At 36.8% G+C, this 26930-nt stretch overlaps 2 protein-coding genes across 2 annotated transcripts; one reads left to right on the top strand and one right to left on the bottom strand.

The window, feature by feature from the left end:
• Positions 1 to 1406: 1406 nt before the first annotated feature.
• LOC112768726 (zinc finger BED domain-containing protein RICESLEEPER 2-like) lies at positions 1407 to 12909 on the bottom strand. The gene is made up of 5 exons (XM_072233261.1): positions 12547 to 12909; positions 12178 to 12444; positions 4430 to 4825; positions 1471 to 3090; positions 1407 to 1412 (listed from the first exon to the last, which is right to left on the bottom strand). The coding sequence occupies exons 1-5, from the start codon at positions 12907 to 12909 to the stop codon at positions 1407 to 1409; spliced, it is 2652 nt and encodes an 883-aa protein (XP_072089362.1).
• Positions 12910 to 22910: 10001 nt separating this feature from the next.
• LOC112707681 (beta-glucuronosyltransferase GlcAT14B) lies at positions 22911 to 26443 on the top strand. The gene is made up of 4 exons (XM_025759559.3): positions 22911 to 23756; positions 24359 to 24434; positions 24615 to 24730; positions 25543 to 26443. Exons 1-4 carry the CDS (start codon positions 23177 to 23179, stop codon positions 26055 to 26057), a joined length of 1287 nt encoding a protein of 428 aa, XP_025615344.1. The 5' UTR covers positions 22911 to 23176; the 3' UTR covers positions 26058 to 26443.
• Positions 26444 to 26930: the final 487 nt, after the last annotated feature.

The raw sequence follows: 26930 nt of genomic DNA, 5'->3' as shown, positions 1-26930 counted from the left end.
CTCTTCTCTCCCCCAACTTCCGTCGCAGCAGCAGCGCCGGCCGCCGCCGCACTACCTACCTCCATCACCGTCCTTGACCATCATTTCTCTTCCCCTCTCACCACCACCCGTTCTCTCTCTCCCTCTCACTCCTCTCACCCATCTCACCGTGACCAACCCCTCCGCCGCCACCCCGTCATCACTGCCGGCGGCTCGCTCACTGCCGGCGGCTCGCTCCCTCTCTTCCCTTCCCGCCCATTCCCCTCTCATTCTCCTCTTTAACCATCACCGTCCCTCCTCCCCTCAGTTTCTCATTCTTCCGGCCGAACCACCGCGCCGGCCGTCTTCACCGCCACCGTTCACGGCGGTGCCAGTTTCTGTCTCTGCTAGGGGTGTAATCGGTTCGGTTTGGTTCGGTTTTGGACCGAAAACAAACCGAACCGACCTGATCGGTTGAATGCTGATATCAACCATTCGGTTGGTTACTCTCTGGACAACCGAACCGAACCGAACCGAACCAACAGCGGTTTGGTTCGGTCGGTTTTTTCGGTTTTTTATACCTAATAAACAGAATTTAAAATATCATAAAATAAAATTTAAAACCTTCAATAAACCAGAATAACAAGAGTATATCACATCCAAATCCAGTACAAATTCAACTTAATTAAATATAAAACAAAGGCAATTAAAAATGTCCAGCAAAACAACAAAAATTAACACACTTTAAACCACAACAGTCACTTTAAAACAAATAAAAACCAAACAGCCAATCAACCAGCATGCTTAATCTAAATCCACACCAGACTCATCCTCATCTTCTCCGGTTGGTGCAATTTCTACAAAAATAAAACAAAAAAATCAATATAGATTATAAATATAATATAGATTATAGATTATAAACATAAACCATGAAAGGAACTACAAATTTCTTTTTTGCATACCTAATTCAAGTTTCTCAAACTCTTCAATAAGCTCCTCAAAATCAGTTGTCATTGGAGAAGCACGAAGCCAATTTTGTGTGCATATCAATGCCTCAACTGTCTTTGGAGTTAAAGAACTCCTATAGTTGTTATGCACTCTTCCACCAGTGCTAAAAGCTGATTCTGAAGCAACAGTTGAGACCGGCATTGCTAAGACATCTCTAGCTATTTGGGATAAGATAGGATACTTGCTAGAATTTACCTTCCACCAATTCAATATGTCAAAAGTATTTTGATCACCAGGCTTCTCTAAACCATCCATCAAATACAAATCCACCTCATTCTTGTTGATGATTTCATGAAAATGCACCTCCTTAAAAAAATCACCAGCCATGTCGCCATCAGGTACTCCCACATCTGATGCACCATCCATTGTTGTTGAAGTAAAAGATCTTCCCCCATTATTTGCATTCATATAGCATTCAAACATCTTGGAGAAGGTTTCTTTCACTTCTGCACCCAAAAAATCAGCATCATCCTTATCATATAGCTTTTCAAAGCTAAAGTTGACAAATTTCAACTTGTATCTAGGATCAAGAATCACAGCAACAAAAATCATCATGTTGATATTTTTAATGTTACCCCAGTACTTGTCATACTTAAGCTTCATCCTCTCAGCCATACTCCCAAGTAATGGATCTCGACTACCACAAGAAGCTTTGAACACACGCAAAATCTTACAAAACTCATGAAAATATTGAGAAGAAGTCACAAGCAAACTACCAGACACACTCTTTGTAACATCATGAAAAATTTTCAAGAATTCCATAAAGTGTTTTACATTGTCCCAATCAATATTCCTCGGAATACCACCTTGCATTAGAGCATATTCTGTATCTCTCTCCCCTAGCCTCTTGAACGCCTTTTGAAACTTCAAACCACTTTCAAGCATGGTGTATGTAGAGTTCCATCTAGTGGGAACATCGAGTTGGACAGTACACTTGTCTTGTATCCTAGCTTCCTTAATGAAGTTTTTGAACCTATTCATACGACTAGGGGAAGCACGCACATATCTAATAGCATTTCTTATCTTGCTAATAGATTCATGCATCTCTTTCAATCCATCATTAACAACAAGATTAAGAATATGTGCACAACACCTAACATGCAAATGCTCTCCTTTCATAGGATGTAAATTCCAATCCTCCATTCTAGTTCTTAGGTAAGATATTGCAGTATCATTAGAACTAGCGTTATCAACAGTAATTGTGAACACTCTAGATATCCCCCACCCCAAAAGACATCTCTCAATCTTTCTACCAATTGTTTCTCCCTTGTGGTTTTTAATAAGACAAAAATTAATAATCCTCTTTTGCAATTTCCAATCATGATCAATGTAATGAGCAGTGAGACACATATAATTCAGATTTTGCACAGAAGTCCAACAATCAGTAGTTAAACAAACAGATTGATTCGGTTGCTTGAACACAGTTTTCAACCTATTCTTCTCACTAATATAGAGATTCCAACAGTCCTTAGCAACAGTAATCCTTCCCGGAAGTGGAAATCTAGGTTGCACAATACTCATATAGAATCTAAATCCCTCCCCCTCAACAAACTTGAATGGTAGCGCATCAACAATTATCATCCTAGCAAGGGCTTTTCTACACATTTCAGCATCAAAAGTAACTGCAGTAAATACCCCTTCACCCTCTTTTTTTTGTTGGAAGGTAAGGATTGTTTGACTAGGGTCACCCGACTCCCTAGGAAATTTTTTACATTGGTTTAACAAATGATAACGCATATTAGTTGTACCATTTCTATGAGAGTCACATGCATATGATGCACCACACCAATTACATTTAGCCCTAGGATGTGATGGGTTGGACTTAGGATCCCTTGTAAAGTGTTCCCAAGTCCAAGATCTAGGTCTAGAAGGTTTTCTGTTACCTTCATTAGCTTCATCCTTGCTATCCTCTTCATCAGTTTCCACAGTGCTTAGAGATGGATTTGTTGGAGTTGCTCCCGGATTTGCACCCACATTAGTTGAATGAACCTTCCTCTTCTTTGATCTAGGATGGGGCGGGGGTTTGGTAAGCACGCCGCTGTCCGTTGAAGAACGTACCGCGGACTCAACAATTTCACCCCCAACTTCAGGCGTCCGCTCACTGGGCACCTCATTGCTTGTTGGCTGCATATATATAAACAGAATTTAAATTCATTAACAGCTCTAACAGACCACCAAAACAAGCATCATTAACAGCTCTAACAGTCCAACAAAACAAGCATCATTAACAGTCACCAACTGCCATATAATCAACAGAATTTAAATTCATTAACAACTCTAACAGACCACCCAAAAAATAATGCTCGGTGATAATAATGTTTGTGTGAGAGAGGGTGAAGAATGCAGATGTTGAAATGATTCAATATATACATACATATATATAAATATGAAGAGATTAAAATAATATACATAAAATAAAAAGTAAAAAAACCAAATGAAGGTGCATTCTTGAAAGTCCCCAAAAGCAGAAGCCATGACCACAAAACATTCTATGGTCACACTTTAAAACCTTCGCATTGGCCGAGAGATCTTTGCTTCACAAGCAAGTGATGTGTTTCTTGTCACACAGTTAAAAATAAAAACAAAAAAACCTTCAGCAACTTTCACCTTCATGTATGACAACTCATCACTTCTAAGTTCTAAGACTAGTCATTTTTTGTTTCTGCTTCTAATATTGGATAACTTACCTTTCAATACAAGCCAAAACCTGTTCTCAAATCAATCAAAAATAGTACTAGTGTTAAGGTGGTCCATAAATTCAGAATAACAGCACCCTTTTTGGGTCTGAACTTCCCTGCAACACCCTTACACTATTAATTATCTCATATTGGAAATCACTATTAACAGCAAAACTTGATCATACTCAATTGCCATAACACCATCTATAGAATGAATCAAAATTTTGTACAACTTTTTGGCTTTACACCAGAAAACGTGCTTCAACGATAATCATACAATACAAAAACTTATGCTGACACTAGCTAGTGCAAAATAATCCAATGATTTTTTGTTTCTTTTCTTGCCTAATGTTCCAAATATACTACTTCTTGGCTCTATTATCAATGCATAATCCAATTTTCTTTAACAAGCATACATAGTTTAACCTTTAGAACAAGTTCAGATTCATAGGAATTGGTATAAATAAAATTATCAGCAGCAGCAACAACAATAAATAGCTAAATTAGAAGCAACAACAACACTTATAGCAGCTACAATTCAATAATGCACTGCAAAGATTCACTTATAGCAGAAGCAACAACAAATTCATTATCAGCTAAAAGCTAAGAAGCAAAAAAGAGGAAGCAAAATTCAGAATTTCTAAAAAAACATAACCACAAAGGCACAAACAGAATTTCTAAAAATCATAACCACAAACAGAATTTGTAAAAACAATTGTTCAGGTTAAATCAAGCACAATATCACTAAACAGAATCTCTAAAAATAATTGTTCAGAATTTCTAACCTCCGAAGAAGACATTGTGGAGTTGCTTTCTGCAGGAGATGGCTTGGTGACAGGAGTGCTGCTCGGCGCTCGAGTTGGACTGCGACGGCCACTGGAGTCTTTTTTGGCGACTGGACTGCTGCTCGGTGACAGGACAGCTTCTCGGTGAATGGATTGCTCCTCGGCGACGGCAACCCAGCGAGGCAGTGACGGCGACCCAGCGACGGCGACCCTGCGACGGCGATGACTGAAGAGAAGAAGAGAGGAAGAGAAGCTAGGGTTCTCCTTCAGGGTCTCCTTCTCTCGAGCATGGTGGAATCGAAGCTGGAAGTGTGGAACCGTGGAAGAGAAGAACAGCAACAGAGGAAGAAAGCTAGGGCTCCGGATTGTAATTTCGCGTAAAAGAGAGGAAGAAGGCTAGGGTTGTGTGTGAAGTTGCCCTTTTATACCTAGGTTAAAGGGCAACTTAGTAAAAACACACCATTGAACCCTCATTTTTCGGTTCGGTCCGGTTCGGTTCGGTTTCTTCTGAGTCAACCGAAAACCAAACCGAACCGAACCGATCGGTTTACTTCGAAAAAAACCAAAAAAACCGGTTTTTTGGTTTTCTGATCGGTTGTTGTAAAATTCGGTTCGATTCTGCGGTAATTTTCGGTCCGGTTCGGTAATTTTCACCCCTAGTCTCTGCTGCCCCTGCCCTATCCTAGTCCCCCTTACCATTCTCAGTTCTTCCCAGCTCCCAGGTTCCTGCCCCATTTCTGTTATATTTTCTTTTTTTTTTCTATTTTCTGTTTCTCCTTTTTTTTTATTATTCGTTTATGTTAATTACTATAATTGCATGTTAGTTGGTTAAATTCAAATTTTCCATGTTAGGATAGATAGAAATAATTGCGGTTAGGTAGCTAGGGCTGGATAGAGGATTCTAGGCCTGATAATTGCTCCGTATGTGCATATTTGCTGCTTGCTTCCTTAGGTACTGTATGTTGGTTTTGGGTTGTTATTTCATGCGATATGTGTGGCTCAATAATATCTGTTTGCTGCTGTGCGTAATTGATGTTATTTTCTGTGCTGTTTGTGCTAATTTGCTATCCGGGAACGTCCGATTTTAAGCCGGAATGCTGCCCGATTTTCAAAGAAATTAGTTTTATTTTGATCTTTTCAGTTTTGGGCAAATTTCCATTTCCTTTTGACTTCCCGGACTTGCACAATCATTGTGAACATAAACCACAATTTCTCCTTTAATTGCGCCAAAATATCATCATATCACTAATCCACTTTTCTTACTCACTAATTTCTTTACCATCTAACTTCCACTCACCTTTAACCCTCTTTAACAATTCTTTCAAAAATATGATGATATTATTGCCTTTTGAATATGAGTTGTTGACTTTAATGAAGCTTGCATTCTTGGCTTACTCGTTCACTTTTGCATATTCTTTGCAACATCATGATTGATTTTTGCCAATTGTATCCTGAACATGTCTTCTTTGTTACATGTTAAATATTTTATATATTCTATCATATTTTTTCAGGATGTCGGATAAAGGCAAAGCCATAGCCACTGCTTCTAAGAAGAGAAAACACTCTACCCCCTCTATTCCTTCCACCTACAAGCATTATGCCAAGAATCCGTTAAGTGATGAAAAAAAAGAGAATCAGCAGTTGCCTTCTACCAATCCGGACAAATTTCCCAATCTCTACTGTGAGCTTCGGTTTTCTAGATATCGAACAACGAAGCTGAATATTGAGAAGAAGTTGCTCCTACCTAATGATGTGAGACGGTCCATTACCGGTCGGATCCTTGAGTTAGGTATCGATTTTGTTGACCGGGATTTGGGGGATATAAATATATCTTGGGTGAAGGAATTCTACTGCAACTTCTTCCGTCCGACTCTGGATTCGGTTCAGGTGCGGGGTAGAGAGATTATGATCACTGAGACTGCCATTGAGGAGGCATTACATTGCCGACACATTCCGGATGACCTGTGTGCCCATCAGCAGGCTGAGATAGCCATCCATACCATGACTTTTGACTATGAGGCGCTTCGGCGCGTGATTGGGATACCGGATGCGGCATGGGTTATGGATGCAGGCAACACCAAGCCTAAGGGGATGTTGTTTACTCATTTGACTAGGGAGGCCAGGACTTGGCAGATGATATTCGCATGCTATGTCTTACCTACCACCCACTTCTCTGAGATCCCTATGGAGATGCTTCTACTGATTGGGTGTGTCATGGAGGGGAAGGATGTATCTTTCCCTAGACTTATCAGATAGTGTATGTGGCGGACGCATATTCGTGGCCTACTTCCATTTCCTACCTTGGTCACGAGTATGGCGGCCCTAGCTGATGTCCCGTGGCTAGATGATGATGTGCGACCACCGCCCCCTGATGCAGATGACAGGGAGGTTACTATCCCCTGGGTGGTTGGGTGCATGAGAGACCACCTGCTAGACGCCGCTCTCGGGCTAGAGCTGTCGTGGGGACACCTTCACCATCAGCCCCTACAGCTGCCCCATCATCCTCTACAGCCGCAGCTCCCTCATCATCTACAGATCCTCCAGCAGCCCCTGAGCCGACCTATCTCCTGGTCCAGCGTCTTTTCCAGTTTTTAGAGCGCGAGCGACGCCACGTCAGACGCCGTTTAGATCGGATGGACCAGACACTTATTTCTCTGGGTGCTGAGCTACCTCCGCTTCCCGATTCTCCGGCCTCCGATGAGCAGGATCATCAGGAGGAGGATACGGAGGCACCAGTTCAGCAGGATGCCCCTGACACTACAGAGCCACCACAGACTCATGAGGAGCCGGTCCCACAGCCACAGCCAGAGACAGAGCCTATCGTTGTACCTCCCACTGATCCTCCGGTTTAGCATCGAGGACGATGCTTGGTTTTAAGTGTGGGGAGGGCACCGGTAGCATTATTTGGGAACCGGTGAACTTTTCGGCCTAGTATCTTATTTTGCACATCTTTGTATATATTTGATGCATTTCTAGTTTGCTTTGGATACTTTTATTGCTTATTTTGGATTTTAGATATTTTGATGCTTTTGGATATTTTTAGATGTTTTTTATGATAGATTCCGTACTTTTAGTTGGATTTTTCTTTATACATTTTTGTTTATCTTTACTTTTAGTTGTGGTTGTGATTAGAAATCATACTTTAAATTGCAAAATACTTAGTCACCCTTTTTTGCATAAGAAATTGATTTTAAGTAAAAGAAAATGGTGGACTAAGAAAATCTTTGAATTTTCCAATCACAATAATGCTTAGTCAAACATTGAAATTTTCCAAGGAATTTTAAATATAAGGCATCAAACCGATTGATTGAAAGAAAATTTTTGGTGAAACTTGCTTGAATTTCATACCTTGTGAATCATGTATTGAATTAAGAACACAAGCTTGTGAGACTCGAGCCCATTGATGTGGTTACATTTTATAACCACTTATCTTCCATTCTTGTGTGAAATTGCTCTCTTTCCATGATTGTAATCCTTGATTTGCTTGATTCTATATGTCCATTTATCTCTTGTATTTATGCATTTATATGATTGAGGCCATTAGTCTATTAGCCACTTACCCAAATAGCCAACCTTTTATTCTCCATTGTTAGCCAAATTTGAGCCTATGATTAACCCACTTGTTCTTATTTTAGCACAGTACAAGCCTTAAAGCGGAAAACAATGAATATCCCTTATTTGGATCTTTGATTGGCTTAGGCTAGTGTGTGTGAGTGTCATTCAAGAGTGGGAAAACTTTGGGAACATTGGATGGGAAAAAGGGGTAGTACACTTTCATGTTTAGGAATTGGGTACATATTCATGTATTGATTAAATGTAGAGACCTTATGCATTGATGTTCTTGTATATAGTTTGAAAGAAGAAAAAAAAAGAAAAAAAAAGAATATATAAAGAAAAGAAAAAAATGATGATGAAAAAGAAAAAATATATATATATATAATAAAGAGGGGACAAAATGCCCCAAAGTGAGTTCAATAAAAGGGAATCAATGCATAAGTGTTGTGAATCAAATAAGAATGCATGAGTATGTGAGAAAAAGTGAAGAATGGGTAGTTAGAATAGTTTGAACTTGTATAGGTCATTATATAGTTAGGTGGGGAAGTCTATGCTAATCAAAGATTCAAATCCTAGCCCACTTAACCATAAATGATCCTACCTTGACCCTAACCCCATTACAACCTAAATGAAAGACCTCATGATAAATGTATGCTTGCATTGAATAAATGTTGATTGTTAGAGGAAAATCAAATTTTGGAAAACATGAATAGAAGAGAATTGAGTGGATTGACCCTTAAACACTTGAGTGAATAGAGCGGATACACATCCGGTGAGGGTTCAAAAGTTCAATCACATGTGTTCACCCATATTATCTATATTCTTGCAAGTTTGAACTCTTTTTAATAATTCAATACAATTGTGGTTTGGACTTAATCCCTATTGCCTAGCTCTTGTGCTTACACATGCTCTCTTGGCAATTTGATATGTTTGAACTAAGTATTTCCAATTGCTTTAGATAGTTGCATTTAGATAGGACTCATATAGTTTAGTTGCATTCAATAAATGTCATAACCCTTAGTTCCTTCTTAATTTAGCATGAGGACATGCTAAGGCTTAAGTGTGGGGAGGTTGACAAACCCCAATTTGACGGTTTGTTTTGTATTGAATTTAGAATATTTTGATAACCTTTTGTCATATTTAGCCTAGGAATTAGCATGGTTTTGTTATCTTTCCCATATTTGTGCTTAAGTGTAAAAACATGCTTTTTAAGCCTTATTTTGATGAATTCTAGTTTCTCTTTGATTCCACAAGATGCCTTGATGTGTTTGCTAGTAATTCCAGGATTGGAATAGGCTAGGCATGGATCAAAGGAAGCAAGGAAGGAAGCATGCAAGTGGAGATAAGCATAAAAAGTCAAAGAAGCAAAGTCAGCCATGCACGCGCACGCGCACAAGGCGCTCGCGCGCACATTGCGAAACAGGCCAAGGACGCGCACGCGTACCGTGCGCGCACGCGTCGGTGATCGCACATGACTCCATTTATGCAACACGTGCCTGGCGATTTTGGAAGGTTTCAGCAACCAACTTTGGCGCCAAAATGCATATAAGAGCCAAGGATTGAAGGGGATAGAGACACACACTTCCATAGACTCATTTTTACATCTTTTGTAAATATTTTTTAGTTAGTTACATTTGTAGAGAGAGAAACTCCAACTTCTCTCTAGGATTCATCTTCATTTTCTCAATTCTCAACCATTCCTTGGTGAGATCCATTGCAACTCTCAATTTACTTTGTTCATGTTGTAGATCCTCTTTTCTAATCTCAATTAGTGTTTGTAATTGTTCAATTCTCATAGATCTTAGGTTTAACTTTGTTGTTTTGGATTCTATCAATTCATTGAAGATCTCATTTTCATTGTTGTTCATTGTTGATTCTTGTTGATTTCTTGTGTTGAATTACTTTGATTCTAAATTTCTTCTCAATTTTACTATGTCTTTCATTCTCGCTCTCCAAGTGTTTGAGAAAATGCCAACTTTAGATATGGAGTGGTATCCCCTCACTTGGCCTAGTAGTTGAGTCATTGGAGACACTTGAATAATGGATGTCAATTGTTGATTAAGAATTGAGAATTGCTAATTGACTTGGAGTGCACTAAAGCTAGACTTCCCTAGGGTAAGACTAGGACTTGTAACTCAAGTTAGTTACTTTTACTTGACTTCCCTCTATAATTAGGGGTTAACTAAGTAAAGCAACACTCCTTTGTTATCACAATTGAAGGAAGCTATAGTGATGGAACTTCCAATGTTCAACCTTGGCCAAGGCTTTTAATATTGATTGATTGTTGTTTTCTTTTATTAGCACTTTTATGCCACACTCTTCAAGCCACAAAAGACCACTTAACCAATAACATGCATCCTTGTAGCATTCCTAGGGAAGAACGACTCGGGACTAATACTCTCGGTTATAGATTGTAGAATTACTTTGATGATGGATTCTGCGTCGGTTTAGACTATACTACGATTGATTACTTGATAATTTCTATACCGGCAAAAATTCATTCATCACACCCACAAGCCAATGGGCAAGCCGAGGCAGCCAACAAAGTCATACTGGCAGAGCTAAAGAAGAGATTGCAGGAAGCAAAAGGAGCTTGAGCTGAAGAGCTCCCTCAAGTGCTATGGGCTTATAGGACAACCCCCCAATCCGCCACGGGAGAAACACCTTTCCGACTAGTCTATGGCGTAGAAGCCATGATTCCAATAGAAATCAATGATCAAAGCCCAAGGGTAATTTTCCATGACGAGGTCGGAAACATACGGGGACATAAAGAGGAGCTCGACTTGCTCCCCGAAGTCCAAGAAGATGCCCAGATAAGAGAAGCAGCATTGAAACAAAGGATGACTACAAGGTACAACAAAAAAGTCATTCGAAGAACATTCACCCAGGATGACTTGGTCTTAATCAGAAATGACATTGGAGTCAACAAATCAGGAGAAGGAAAGCTCACCGCAAATTGGAAGGGACCATACAAAGTCAATGAAGTTTTAGGAAAGGGTTATTATAAAGTAACCGACCTGAACGACACCGAGTTACCAAGGTCGTGGCATGCTTGTAATATGAAAAGGTACTACAGTTAAAAGCGAACTCTACTCCCTGATGTACTCTTTTCCCAGCTTCATGATTTTTTTTCCCAAAAGGGTTTTTTCTAAAGAAGGGTTTTTAACGAGGCATTACAGTAGAGGTTAAGGGAAAATAGGCTATAAAAACCCTTAGTAGCAAGAAGGTACCTCCCCAATTAATAAAGATCTTTTTCATCTACGATATCTCTTATAAAATCCTTTTTATTTGTTAAGTCTTCCTACGAAACGCACCGACTTAAGCTCGACAAAACGTGAAAATCCCATGAACCGACCTAAATGGTCGTCAGGATAAAACGACGAGGTACAAGTCGGTGTAAAGAGGTTATAAGAAGTCAATCGTAAAAACTCGGGAACAAATCCGACTCATAAGTCGAAACGAGATCCCGAGTAGGAAAGCTCGGGAATACTTCGATCCATAAATTGGAGTGAAGGACTGAGTAAAAGAAAAACGCATCGCAAAAATAACCTAAGTCATAAGAACTCACTAACACAAAGGTGAGCATGAGGAACAACAAAAAGAGATAGGAAAACCTAGGAAGAAGTTTAAAGGCTGTCCCAAAAGTCCTTAAACGAAAAACACGGGAAAACAAACAAGCCAAAAGGAAAGGTTTTCAAGAAAAGGTCAAGGGGAATTCAGAAAATCAAAAAGGCATACGCGCATAAGGTAACTTAAACCCTTATCAAAAAAAAAGGGGTATTTATTTTGTTAAAACCCTTATTAAAAAGGGTACGCATAAAATATTTCGTTTACGGCCTCAAAAGGCCAAAGAAAATTGTTCAAACGCCACCAATAAGAAATAAATAAAGAGTTTAAAAATGGGGGCCCACAGGCCGGACCCATATAGCCACAAATCATTTTTTAGAAAGATCACCACTACCGGAATCAGGAGGAGCACCACCAGAGGTATCCATGGGAGATGAAGAGATAGGAGGAACTACTGAAGAACTCGGAGCATCTTTAGAATAAGGAGGGGACTCAATAATCCTCTGCCCCCGAGTCTTCAATTCTGACTCGGAAACGATTACGGGGGCAGGAGGATCCACGATGGCACCATCAATAACAACTTTGTCAGGATGTAAAGGAGAAAGATCCAAGTCGGGAGCAATTACCCTGACTTGCTCCAAGAAAATCCTCCAAGACTCCTCGGCGCCATCAGCAATTGAGTCCTCCAACTCATCATATGCCTTCCGAGAATTCAACAGATCATTCTTCACAGACACAAGATCTTTGAATAAACTTTGATAGCTGGCCTGCGCTGTCTTCCTCAACTCCATCTCCATGTTATACTGGGCCTGCAAAACCTTCCCTTTCTCCCGGAAGGTATCTCTCTCCTCCCTCAGCTTGGCGATCTCCTTCTTCAACTCTCCCTCATGCTCCTGATATGAGCGAAGCCTTCCCTCCAGCTCCTCGACCTTCGAGGTCGTCCCTAAAGAGCTGAGGGGGGCCTTCTCAAAAATATCCAAGAGCTTGCCACAAACCCCCGCCGCCTTGAGACTCTCCTCGACCATAGTGGTAAGGTGGCTCCGAACAGACATATCATCCATGCCTATACGAACATGGGGATAGATATTCTTTCGAACAAACTCAATAGCATCCGCCTTAACCTCACTAGAAGCACCAGACTCTAAAGTCTTGCGCTTCTTTGGATCAGGGGACGGTCGGACGACGGGGAGCGGCTGAGGGGGAGCTGAAGAAGAAATTACAATGGGCTTGGAAAGAGTCCCAACGTTCCGAGGAGGAGGAGGAGGAGAGATAACCCTGGCACCACCGTCCCGAGCGCGAGACTTAGCCTTGGCCTCCTGGACTCTCTGAAAAGATTCTTGAGCATTTGTCTTAGCCATTTCTGAAAAAGAAAAACAATAGCTAAGGAATCAAACAAGTCGGAATGATCAGTCGATAAGTCGGAAATTAAAAACAAGAAAAAGCTACCTAGCTGCGCCTGGATAAAGGTCGGAGACCCTTGGAGAAACTTCTTAGTATCCAAATATGGGGCCCTCCCCCACACTTCTCGGAGGAACCCCACAATGGCAACCTCTACTTCATCCAGGTCATCCAGACCATATTTCTCACAAGGGGAGGCCTCCAGCCAGTATAAGGGAAAGCGAGGAGAAAAGTTATCATCCAGAAAAAAGGGGTGGTGACCCTCTACAGCTTGCACTTTGAAAAAATAATTTTTGAAGTCATGGAAGGATTCGTCAAAAAGGGTGAAAATCCTCCGACCTTGTATGGCTCGGAAGGATACCCATTGCTGTTTGTTGTTTAGCCCACTAAAGGGCTTAGTCATATGGAAAAGAAAAAAGAAAATCCTCAAAGAAGTCGGGAAGTCCAAAGCTTGACTAATAAATTGATAAATTTTCAGAAAACCCCAAGAGTTGGGGTGAAGTTGGGTAGGGGCAACTCGACAGTGGTGCAAAACAGACATCTCAAAATCCGAAAAAGGAAGAAAAACACCCAGACGGGTGATCATACATTCATACATAAAGAAGAAATGAGAAGACGCCTCATTGGCCCTCCCAAAGCAAACCCGGTCTTCTGGACCCGGGACTACCAACTCATACTTCGGCTCGTCATCCTCAGAAACACAAATCTTGTGGTGAGTACGAAGATGAGTAATAAACTCCGCATCAACCAAAGGTTCCTCTCCTAGGACTGTGACATCAACCCATTGAGAAAGAGCTTCTACAGAAGACATTTTTCTAAAAATACGACGAAAACCTACAAAGGAAAAAGGAAAAAGAATCAAAAACGAAAGTCCCTAAGGGGATACGAAAGGCTACAACGTCACTTCTCCCTCTCCAAAGAATATAAAAGCATGCAATCACAAAGCATGTCATAAAGATAAAGCACTAACCTTTATCCGAAAGCAAAGGTTGAAAGAAGCAGAGGTCTCCGAACGAATGCAGCACGAACAAAGTAAGAAGAAATTTGAAAGATTGCAGAAACGGAAAAATGAAAGAGAGGGAAAGTATTTATAAACATGCTAAGGGGCATAATGGTAAAACCGGAGCAGTCATTAATGAGAGTGCACCGTTACCAAAGCCATCAATCCCTAAGTGCATCCCTAACGGACACGACGCTTGAATAGACGTAACTGTCAGAAACAAAAGGTCGCGAAAATCACGTCGGTTTAAAAACCTGTGTTTTCTCCAAGAAAGTCGGCTACGAACCCGAGTTAAATACTTGAACCCAAGCCCTAAAGAGATCTTGGGCTCAAGTAGGGGCACTGTTCATACCCTGGCCCAATAACAAAGGCCGAGGACCAAATAAAAGGCCTAGTCCAAAGGATTAAGCCTAGCTAAGTACCGACCTTCACATAAGAAGTCGGTATCAACCACGACTTACTCTAAAGAAGTCGGGCATGAGATTAGCTGGCAGATAAATACTCATTCAAATGAGTAACCGCCCCTAAAATCTCTCTAACCGCTTCATAAAGCCATATCTTAACCTCCCTAAGATAATGGGACGGTTAACACCCTAAAGATACGGCACTACTCCAACGGTGGTTATTGGCTCACCACTATAAATACACTGACACCCCTCAGGTATCTCTAAGCCCAATACTCTCTAGACCTGCTCACACCCTTGCTAACTTAGGCATCGGAGTGTCTTTGCAGGTACCACCCCCCTCTCCTCGTAGAAACAAGTCGGACGGAGTCCTCCGAGCTGCATACTCATTCGGGAACCTCCTCCTTCACACATTTGGGCCAGCCAACGTCATCCATTCTATTAATCTCCGGTTACCCACCGTAACAATTTTCATCCATTATACCATTATAATTAGGTAGGATAATTCGTACGTTGTCTAAACCTGTTCAGGAGTCTCACTTTAAAATTTGAAGTGTGGCAGCAATGCGGCATTACATTCTTGAACAAGATTAGCCTATTGTTATATTTCTGGGATTTTTTTGTTTTTTTTGTTTTCTAACTTTTTATTTTTTAATCTTCTGGTGTTGTGGGACTGGATGGTGATGATTAATGATTATATATGGTTAGAGACTTAGAGCAATAGCTCCAAACTCACATGCCATTTGGGGACAACAACCAACAGATATAAATTTTAAAAGATATATGATACTATTATGAGTTTTATTTATTTTTAATATTTACCTAGTAAACTTCGTAAATATATCATATATTCCTGTACATATTATGATATCATAAGTTACTCGGTATATATTTGTTCAAATATCAATATTACTACAACTACATCACAATAATATATGATAACAAATTCTTAAGCGCTATGATAACTTGATTTTAACTCTTTTAAAATAGTGATTTCTTCTTTCTAAAACCAAATTATCAAAATTTATAGAGACTAAAATACTACCAAATTAACATTTTTCTAGAATCCAAATCGTTTTTTGTTGGAGAAAATATTTTTATTTTATTCAGACTTAAATTTTGCTTTATATGAATCAATTTTCTAATGAACTAAAATTACAAAAACTAATTAAATATTTAAATTAAATAAATTTTTATATAAATCAAAACTAAAAAGTAAAAATAATTTTTTTTCATACATACACATAAAATAAAATAAATTTAAACCTAAATAGGTTTACATTTACATTATTTATTGATATAGCTATTATATATTTATCATTCATTCGTTGATATTTTTTAAACATGTGGGTATCTTAATAAAGATTTTATAATTATTTTTATGTAAATTTTTTTTTTTACTTTTGAATGATAAATTGTAGAATTAAATTTTGATATATTATAAAAATACAAATTTTATTTAAAGTGTGATCAAATAAATAAATTATAATTTTATACAAAATATTTTTATAAAAATGTATTTTTGACCTCTTTATTTGAATAGTTTTCTTTTTTAAATTAAAGGTGAATTGATCTGTAATGATTTATTCTACTTTATCACTGGCACTTATCAGGTTATCCCCACCACCATGAGCAGCTCAGCTTTCAGTTTCTTATTTTTGGACTCTAATGTCAACTCCTCATCTTCCACCGTACGATTATTATTATTATGTCTTCCACCCTGCGTTACATAAATTAGTGCTGTACACTATTAACATCTCAACATACGAGTATGTCCTTTTATAGATCTGATATGCAATCTAAAATATCCAAATATTTTAATTTCCGGGGTAGGTCAAGTTAGTTAATATTCTATTAAATACCAGAGAATGTAATAATTTTAATAAGATACAATTTGATTTTCATGAATTGTTAGTATAAAAAACGTTGCACATATAACTAATCATATATTATTAAATTAGTAAAAATAATTATGTTTTAACTTATTATTATTTATTTATTTATTTATTAAATATATAAATTTAAGTAAATAATTGCTTTTTTTATTTTAATCGGTCTATTAAAATTAAATTCTTTTAGTATAAATTTAGTTTCATATTGTGAATTATGATGTTGATATAAGTTATACGGGCTGAGCTTCGCCATATCAGGTAGGATTTGAATATCATCAAACAGAAAATGTTTAAGCAAATTAGATATTTTAATAATGGACCATTTATATAAAACCAAATTCATCGGATTCCCTCCACCAACTAAATCACTTCCATTTTTCATATAATAAAAAGGGTACATGCATAGTACTTAATTAGTTATTTGTGGCTTTTTTTTATTTAAATAAAATAAAGAGAATCTAATATTATCGGATTCTCTTAAACTAATTTTTAATATGTGAATTTTTTATTTTTATTAATGTATAAATTATTTTAAAATTGTGTGTATTAGATAATATAATAAACATTACACCATAAGATCATTTATGCATAAAAATCTTTAAAAAAATTGCACATAAATCATCCCAAGATACTGAACTTTCTAAATAAACATGAATTGTCCTCGCATGTGATAATTTACGCTTTTATCCCTTAACCCACAGCATCCTGAGACGATTTACGTTTAAATCTAAGCCACAACACCTTGTAACAATTCATGTGTTGGAGGCGAACCTTCAAGACCTTGTGACGATTTACGTGCGGATACATAAAGCTCAAGATTCTGGGATGATTTATGAAAATTAAACAATGAACCTATAAATAAATGAGTTTGGTGTATAACAAGCCATACATGAATTGAGAGTTTTTGGGAGAGATGGCTAAGAGTGTGTTTTTGCTAGTTCATCACCAAAAAAAAAAAATTGATGAAAACACAAGTGAGGTATTACATTCTCTAGTAGAAAGCAGATTGATGTGTTTGTAAATCTGTCAATGAGTTTGATGGATTTAAAAAATAGTATCTTACAGAAATTAGGAAAGTACGGCAAAAAACGTGTAAAGCAAGTATTTTTTTCGGATTCCTATCTCACTCAGGCAAGGTTATGTTAAGTTTGGAAGATATGAGATTCTAGACAATAACGACATATAAGTTATATTTCATAGTCAAGCTAGATTTCCAGATTTGGACGCTATGGAGTTGTTTGCAATAATGGTTGATGTAGAGGGTATCTTTGGTGGATCTACTTCGAATCTGCCAATCGGTGTGATATAAGGGAGTTTTAGTGCCATTCTAACTGGTCATGAGGTTACTGCCCATGTTTTGTCTCCATCATTTACAGCAAATTTGTCCGTTTAAACAAATAATGTAGATGAATTGGGTGATGTGCATACCTTCGGAGAGCTTGCAGCTGCAATGAGAGTAGCACATGTATTGGATGATGCACTGGTATTCATGAAGGTCAGAGATAGAGATCCACTTGCCGAGACTATAGGTGATAATGGGTTGGATTCAGAACCACCTATTACTGGTGATGATACCATTGGCAAGGAAGACACAACATGTGTCGGGAGATCGCGAGCTTAGTCAAGCTCTCAAACACAACAGTACCCTCCATACTTCTCTAATTTAGATCTTGAGGCAATGAATCAATATGCATTTCCAAATCAATAGCTCCCTGCTATTCATGGAGACGGGGCTGGTATGCTTGGCATAGACGAGTTTCAAATCGGTCAGTGGTTCCAAAGCAAAGAAGAAGCTGTATTGACAGTGAAGAGTTATAATATTTGTTGGGGTGTTGAGTATAAAGTGTTTGAGTCTAATCAATTGAAGTATCATAGAAGGTGTGTGCAGTTTTGGGAATGGATGTAATTGGCTAATACGTATGACTATGCAGCTGAAAAAAGTCTACTAGAAAGTTAGAAAATACAATGGGCTGTACACATGTCTTGCAACAGATATATCCACTAATCATAGGAAGCTTAATTATCATGTCATCTATGCATCAATTCTATCGTTGGTCATGACAGATGTGTCAGTTTTCGTGAAAGTGTTGCAGAATGCGGTCTCATCAAAATTTGGTTTCAAGCCCAATTACAGGAAGGTGTGAATGGATAAATAGAAGGCAATTGCACAGATATATGAGAATTGGGAGAAGTCTTACAACTTGATTCTAAGGTGGATCATCAGGGTTTAGATATATATGTCTGGCACTACTGCAGTGTTGTGTACTTCACCTGTTAGGGCTGATAATACGGTCGATGGAATGAGGGTGTTTTTTCATTGATTGTTTTGGACGTTTTCTCTATGTGTTAAGGTCTTCAAGTATTGCAAGCCATTGATATCTATCGATAGTACTCATTTATATGGCAAGTATGAAGGTACTTTACTAATGGTAATTGCACAAGATAAAACTCAAGTATTATGACATAAATATAAACAAGGAACCAGTATAATCGTAAGCAAGTAATGAAAGCTTACACTTACATCATCTACACTCAACCTGTCTAGTATATGTCGAGTATCAATGACTTGAGGACCCTTCTCATCTGACGATGGCAGGTACCTACCCCATCTTGAAAACTCATAATGATAAGCATTAAACTTAGAAAAAAGGTATATGAATTAGTGCACTATAAATCTCATTCATGAAATGTACTTGCTTCGATGCAAGTTGCCAGAAAATAGTGTCAAAACTTCTGGGCTTGAATGTGGGAAAACGCCAAAATATCCAAGACTTGCAGTAATGTTAGTGACTCAACTAGGTTCTTAACATTCCAGTTAGCAACTTTGCAAAGACACCTATACAATCAGAATAAAGTGGCCGAACCCCAGCTATATTTTTCGAGTCTGTTGAAGTCTGCAACATATAGAAACTACCGTAAATAAACCAGACTTGTCCCTGAAAAGCATCGTGGACAACAATATCATAATGTAACCACGTGCATAAACCTGTACCGTGGTCTCTGATGCATTAGTTAGCATGACTCTGAACTTGTTTTGAAACCAAAAAAACAACACGATGAACTCATCAATACAATCGTCAGGTGGAAGTTCACCAAATAACTCTTCGAAGCACACCTATACAGGCTTTCCCCCCATCAACTGCTCAAAATCGTTGAGACATCCACTAACTGCAAATCCATCAACAAGGAGGCCGAATTGATACGCCACATCCTGTAAAGTTAATGTGCACTCCCCAAAAGGTATGTGAAATGTGTGAGTTTCGAGATGCCATTGCTCCACAATGCACTAATCGATGGCCCATCAAGCTTAAACCAATAATCATTCAGCCTTGCAATAGGTAGTAATCCGACACTATCTAGGTACGACATTATACGGTCATGCATTATCATCTTCTTTTGCCTGCGAATGCTCCTAACACATCGAATTGACTAATAAAACAAGAATATACAGTTGCAACTCAACCACATAATAACAACAAAAATATATATTAAAAGGGAAATTCACCCCTAACCTTACAACAACCACAACATTCCAAAGCATTTTAAGCCTAAAATATTAAAAAACAACTAATTTACAAACTATATAAATTACATTAAGATAATTACATTAAGAAATTATATTATAATCATTTAATATATTATTGTCATCAACTATATAGATTACAAACAAGTTTGGCAACTGACCTCTTCGTCGATAAATCCCGCAACGTGCGTAATACCATTCAATCGGTACATGTCTCCTTCGTTTCCCGCCATCTTTCACTGAAACTGCTTATCCCCCTACCCTGCCTGACCCTGCTACGAACTTCCCCCCTCCGCCGCCCACCGACGCTTCCATCACCATGATTTGTAGCTGCTGTCGCCGCCCTCTGCCTCTGGCTGCGATGTGCACCTGTACTCACTTGGTCGTGCCTTACTCCGCCATTGATCCCAAGAATTCTTCTTCCTCCTCCGTCGTGGACTGTCTTCTTCCCTGCCTTTCCTTCTCTCCAATACCTTCCTTGCTATTAATGGAGGTTCTCTTTTGCAAACATTACTTGTGGGAAGCTATTGAGGGTTTGATTATATGCATAAATCGTCACAGCTTATTGTGCATTAGCTTGTTGCACGTAAATCATGCTAGGCTGCTGCGTTTTGTGAGATGCATATAAATCGTCACAGCTTATTGTGCATTAGCTTATTGCACATAAATCATGCTAGGCTGCTGCGTTTTATGAGATGCATATAAATCGTCCTATCCTAGTGTGTTTTAGGGCAAAATCGTGTAAACTTGTTTATCCTGGGATGATTTACGTTCATTTTAGGAAGTTCAGTACTTTGAGGCGATTTATGTGCATTTTTTTAAATACTTTCATAAATAAATTATCCTAGGATATAATGTTTAATATATCATCTAATATATACAATCCTGAAATGATTTATATAATAATAAGAATAGGAGATTTTCGTTTTAAAAATTGATTTAGAAAAATATGATAATATTAAATTTTTTTATTTAATTTAAATAAAAAAACCTTAATTTGTAGTTAAAACTTATATGTTAGCACTAGCCACTAACTCTCTGTAATAACCTTTAGCTTTTTAATTAACCCATCAATTATTCATTAAATTTTGTTTAAAACTGAACTATCATTAGTACTACTAAGTACTAACACAAATAAATATAAAAATATTCTGTATATATAAAATTAATTACTAAATCAATTAATTAATTATAATAAATTTATATATATATATATTTTATATTTAATATATAATTTATGTTAATAACTCATATAGTAGTTAAGTTTTATATATACGCACATAATATAGTTAAAATGAATAACAACTTAATTAATTTTATAACCAAAAACTTGCTTGACATTTACGGGTATATTCTATTGGTTATAGTAGCAGTAAAAACTAAAAAGTGAACAGTAGCTCTTGGTAAAGTACCACTACTATACATGTGTCATTAATTGAATATAAATGTATGTAACAACCGTTTTAAAGTTTAATTAAATATAATTAAAAACTATCGCAACACCTTGCAAGAAAAAAAAAGGAATAAGTTTCCTGTCACAAAAAAAAAAAAAAGAAAAGGAATAAGTTGAGACTTGAGAGTTGAAGTCTTGAAGAGTCGAATAATTCTCAAAGCAAGCATGACGATTTTTTGTAAGAAAAAAGGACAATAAACCCGACAGGGTCGAACTAATTGTTTGATTAAAAAATAAATTAAAGGTAAATCATGGGAGATAATGGATTCTTTCTATCACCATAAGCACAAGACATGAAGACAATAATTGATCTAATCTAAAGCCGGGTGTAAAAATGTGAACGCAGCGTGTATAAGGATTCACCATTGATTTCATAGTCTCCTCAGTCAATTCTAAAAGTCAACTACGGATCTTTATTTATTTATTACATTACTACATTCTGGTGCATTAGTGACGATCACAAAAACTAATAGTATAATTGATTAGTAATAACGGAAGTTTTTTTATATATGCTTTTTTAAATTTGAAAATATTGGATAATTTTACAATTTTATTAGAATATGAGAGCGAATACGAAAAGAGAAATTGTTAAAGACGAATTCTATTATTTAAAAAAAAAATCATTTGAGTGCAATTTCTGAATTTTAAAAAAATTAAATAATAAAATTTGAATATTTTTTAAAAAATCCAATTAAATAATGAAACTCACTTGGTGTAATTTCTACACATACACACGCCGTGAGTTGCAAAAAATTGATGCCAATGATTTTTGGCACTCTACTCGGATAATTCACAGCATTAGCTATAATACACATATTTATATATTATATTAAAAATAATTTGCATAACAATATTGTTTTAGGAATATTTAGTGTAATAATGCTGCTTTAAAAATTTTACAAAAAGACAAAATTACATAGTCAATAAATATTATTATTTTTTGTTAGTATTTAATTAGTAATAATTTATATTTATATTTATAAATATTTTACACATAAAATATATATAATTTATATTTATATTTATCAGAATTTTATACATATGATCAATATAATTTACACATATAAATTAGTAAATTTTACTTATTAAAAATAATTTAGTGCTTGTACTAACCACAAATAATAATAAAAAATATTAAAAAATGTTAATTCCAAAATTTTTCGTACAAAAAAAGAATGTTATCAATTGGTACTTAAAAATATTGATTTATAATTTTATTTTATTGAAACAAAATGTAAACAATAAATAATTTTTATCTCTTTTACCAAATAATATACAATTGTATTATGTATAGATAAAAATTAGTTATTAAATTAATTATTTATATAAAATATATTAAAATTAAAATATATATTAAAAATAATTTAAAAATTATGTATATATATATAAACACAAATATATTATGATTAACTTAATAACTGATTTTTTGTTTTTTGAATTTCTATATCGAGATAGTCTATATGGTAGGATTTTTTTATTATAAATAAAAAAATTATTATTTCTCAAAAATAATTAAACAAATTTTAATTTTCAAAATACGTTTTTTTTTAAATGAGTTTGTCGCATCCCCACAAACTTCCTTTAAATTAAAAAAAAAAACATATACTAGTATTTAAAGTTAAAATATATATTTTTTAATTTATTACAGGAAAAAATCCCTCTATGAGTCTATGGTATGTTTGTAGTTGTACGCTAATGTTAATTAAATTGAAATTTAGTTATTAACAAAGGTGAGACTGTGAGGGAGAGAGAGTAGATAGATCATAGATGTTGTTTTTCGTTTCTCCAATCTATCCCTGCTCACTTGATAGTAAAGTGCGCACTTCACCCCCTTGCATAGATCCTCCGGCGCACACTTCCTTATTCTGCGCCGCCCTTTCCCCTTTCCACAAACCTCAAAAACCATTCTCTACACTTCAACTCTGCAACCTCCATCACCTTCTTCACACTCTTCCATGGACTCCAACAACAACAACAGCAACAACAAGCAACAGAAGAAGAAGAAATGGTTCCTACCACTAGTCTTCTCTCTACTCATATCCACCATACTCATACTCCTCACCATCTTCATCTCCTCAGATTCAACCTCCTTACTCTACCTCTACCGTTCACGCCTCAACACTCACCATCAACTTCCCAATTTTGTTGAGTCCAAGCTCAACCTCTCTCCCACATCTTCCATTAACACTGTTCCAAGGATCGCCTACTTGATCTCCGGTTCAATGGGAGACGGTGAAACTTTGAAGAGGACTCTCAAGGCGCTTTACCATCCAAGGAACCAGTACGCTGTTCACCTCGATCTTGAAGCTCCTGCGCACGAAAGACTGGACCTTGCTAAGTTCGTCAGGGAAGAGCCTTTGTTTGCTGCTGTTGGAAACGTCAGGATGGTGGTCAAGGCTAATTTGGTAACTTACAGGGGACCTACCATGGTTACAAACACGCTTCACGCTGCTGCCATTTTGCTCAGAGATGGTGGTGACTGGGACTGGTTCATCAACCTTAGCGCTTCGGATTATCCGTTGGTCACACAAGATGGTAACAACTAACAACTAACAACTTTGTTCAATGTTTTTTTTATGACCCTTTTCGTCGATTGTTCGTTTTTCTTTGTCAAGTTTGTGTCTTGACGACTAAAACGATGTTGGGTTTAAACTTTTTCTTTTTGTTGGTTAGTGTGTTCGCTTTTCTTGGAGTTGATTTGTTTTTTGAAATGAGGCTGGACTGGACAATTTTGTGGAGTTTGGTGTTAATGATTTAAATGATATGCTTTTGTGTTTTGGAATTTGGATGCAGCGGGGAACCTCATCTGATTGTTGTTTCTTAGGGTGTTCTTTTTTTCTTGGTTGTAGCTAATTTTAATCTTAAGATAAATTTGGAGGTTTTTTGAATTTGAATTGGTATGATCTGGTCCCAGTTTGTGTTTTCAAATTGAATTCTGTCTTGTTAGTCTGCTCATCAGCTAGATGTTAAGTGTGACCAATGACCACATTATGCCATGGGAATAGAATGTATTACCAACTGATATTCATAGAACAAAGTTTGAATTCTGGAGAATTTTCATGGTTCTTTTGTTGTTTGAATTTGCTACTACTAGTTCAGTGGTAAGTTCAATTTACTTCATCTATTTTGCTGAACAGATCTGCTACATACACTATCATCTATTCCGAGACATCTAAACTTCATTGAGCACACCAGTGATATTGGTTGGAAAGAGTATGTTGTTGTAAATCCTTTTAAGTTTTCAGTAACATTAACTTCACTTTTAATTGCGTATTATTTTATAACATTTCCTTCTAAAGTAACTTATGATTATGTTAAATGTTAAATGTCAAATGTAACTCTTCGTTATAAGTGAGACTTAATTTTTTTTATTTTTCTTTTTCCTTCCAATAGGGATCAGAGAGCGAAGCCAGTTATAATTGATCCAGCTCTTTATAGCGTCAATAAATCTGATGTGTTTTGGGTGACAGAGAGAAGAAGTGTGCCCACGCAATATAAGCTGTTTACAGGTGAGAAAAACCTGCTATCTGATACATATTAATTTCTGTCAAAATCTCTTTTATTATTTTAAATTTTACAACATTTAAATGGTAATGTGCTATAAAAGACATGTTGGTTGTAATTAGTAATTACAAAATCCAAACAAGCAAGGGGATACGGAAAAAAAATCTAAGTCAAACACTAGTAATAAAAGGAGAGAAAAAATGGAAAACAGAACAATGATGATAGTATCTTGAATCCAATATTCATTAATTGTTGACAGTTCAGAGTAGCCACTAGCCAGTGGTTGAGAATGATTTCTAAGAATTATATAACCTTTCTCCCTTTTGTCCATTCCTTTTTCGTTAGCCTACAATTTCCCACATTTCTCTTCAGCTAAAATTTTCCATGCTCTCAGCCGGTGTTCCTAATATATATAGTACTAGTCCTTTTCAAGCCTTCCCTTATGAACTGTACTATATTCCTTACTCATAAACCATTTAATTCATACATTAGGTATTTAGACCTAATTAGAATATGTTTGTTAAACATGATATCATTTAAACCAGGTTTACTTAAATATGTGAAATACAGCACCTTACCAAATAATAGCTTTCCATAACTAGAAGACTTGAAAAAAATGTGGAGTTACCAACATTGAGTTAGTCTAGCAGCATTTTGAAAGGTAAGGTAAATTGAGGGGCAATGACTAACCCCGAGCCAAATTAGTCGGTCCTCCATAGTAGGGTTTGGATGCTGGTGGGAAACAAAAAGAAAATGTGGACTGAAAACTATCAATTCTAGTTCTCTGCTAAATTTGATGCTATCTTACCTTTTTCAGGCTCTGCTTGGATGATGCTATCGCGCCAATTTGTTGAGTACTGTTTATGGGGATGGGATAACTTGCCTAGAATAGTCTTGATGTATTATGCCAACTTTCTATCTTCCCCTGAAGGCTATTTCCACACTGTCATCTGCAATGCTGACGAATTTCGGAACACCACGGTCAACCATGACCTTCACTTCATATCATGGGACAACCCTCCGAAACAGCATCCGCACTACCTTACAGATAATAACTACCAGAAGATGGTGGAAAGCAATGCTCCTTTTGCTCGGAAATTCGGCCGGAAGGAACCAGTCCTGGATAAGATCGATACTGAACTCTTGGGACGAAATGCGGAAGGTTATGTTCCTGGCAAGTGGTTCAAACAAGTAAATCCTAACACCAGCAAATCATATTCTGACATAAGAAATATCACTGAACTGAGGCCTGGCCCCGGCGCGGAAAGGCTTAAACGCCTTATCAATGGTTTGTTATCATCAGAAGAATTTCTAACCAGGCAGTGTTCTTGAATAATAATCTTGACAACCAGGTTCAACATTCCTGCTATGGTTGCTGTGTTGAGTTGGTCTCACGAAATTGCTTAATACTTAGGAGAAAAATCAAATCAGCAAAGGCAAGAAAAGCAGAACATAAAAGGATTGGTTCTTTTTTCCCTTGGAACTCATATTTCACACTAATTTTAACACGATGGACCACAAGCTAAGATTTGTAGTGAATATGTATCAATTGGGTTCACATGATTTTTTGAATTTTTACTGGATGACAAATGACAAAGTCATCCAATGAGATTGGTGTACACTGTAGAATGTCTTTATTATAATATATATACATAGCAAACCGAGAGAAGAGGCTCAGAAATATAATAATACACGGGTTGTAATGCATGTTATTGGAATATACTGCTGTTAAGTTATATATCCCTTTTTCTAGTTTCAAGTTAATATTAGCACTCATGAACTCTCACGAGTAAAGCAGCAATAATTTGTAATTGGTTTTTCTTTTTGCATTCTGTTATGACAATTGTTATTCCATGCTTCAAGTTAAGCATTGTTGCATGACTTGCATGCATGTTCAATGAGTCATAATTGGATTGCTTACAATGTGAATGGAGCTGTAATCCTTGAACCCTCGTTCCTTGCTGGCAGTCTGACAACACCTGTAAATCAAGCTTTTCTAATTCTTCGTTATTTTCCAAGAAAAATATTCTAATATGATAAACTCACAATCAAATGATCAATAACTAATGTCTAATAGAATAAATTCTACCATTTAAGAGGAAAAAGTCTTTAAAACTATGGGGAAAAAAAGTTTTAGCACACATGTTTCACTAAATTTTAGGCATTTATATGTAAAAGATTTTCTTTTTGTGAAAGATTTTTTTA

The sequence above is a fragment of the Arachis hypogaea genome, chromosome 1, assembly GCF_003086295.3.
Source record: "Arachis hypogaea cultivar Tifrunner chromosome 1, arahy.Tifrunner.gnm2.J5K5, whole genome shotgun sequence".
In the NCBI taxonomy this organism is placed as follows: Eukaryota; Viridiplantae; Streptophyta; class Magnoliopsida; order Fabales; family Fabaceae; genus Arachis; species Arachis hypogaea.
Note: the sequence above shows the minus strand (reverse complement) of the source record. Positions and strands in the feature narration are given on the sequence as shown.

What these genes read in the sequence shown, in the direction of transcription:
- LOC112768726 (XM_072233261.1), bottom strand. Translation starts at nt 12,909, where the DNA reads ATGGCTAAGACAAATGCTCAAGAATCTTTTCAGAGAGTCCAGGAGGCC. An exon ending in TTTTCTTGGAGCAAGTCAGG is followed by an intron (nt 4,826 to 12,177) that starts GTAATTGCTCCC and finishes ACACAACCCTAG; the next exon opens with CCTTCTTCCTCTCTTTTACG. An exon ending in CCACAATGTCTTCTTCGGAG is followed by an intron (nt 3,091 to 4,429) that starts GTTAGAAATTCT and finishes ATATATATGCAG; the next exon opens with CCAACAAGCAATGAGGTGCC.
- LOC112707681 (XM_025759559.3), top strand. Translation starts at nt 23,177, where the DNA reads ATGGACTCCAACAACAACAACAGCAACAACAAGCAACAGAAGAAGAAG. An exon ending in TCCGTTGGTCACACAAGATG is followed by an intron (nt 23,757 to 24,358) that starts GTAACAACTAAC and finishes TTTGCTGAACAG; the next exon opens with ATCTGCTACATACACTATCA. An exon ending in GCAATATAAGCTGTTTACAG is followed by an intron (nt 24,731 to 25,542) that starts GTGAGAAAAACC and finishes TACCTTTTTCAG; the next exon opens with GCTCTGCTTGGATGATGCTA.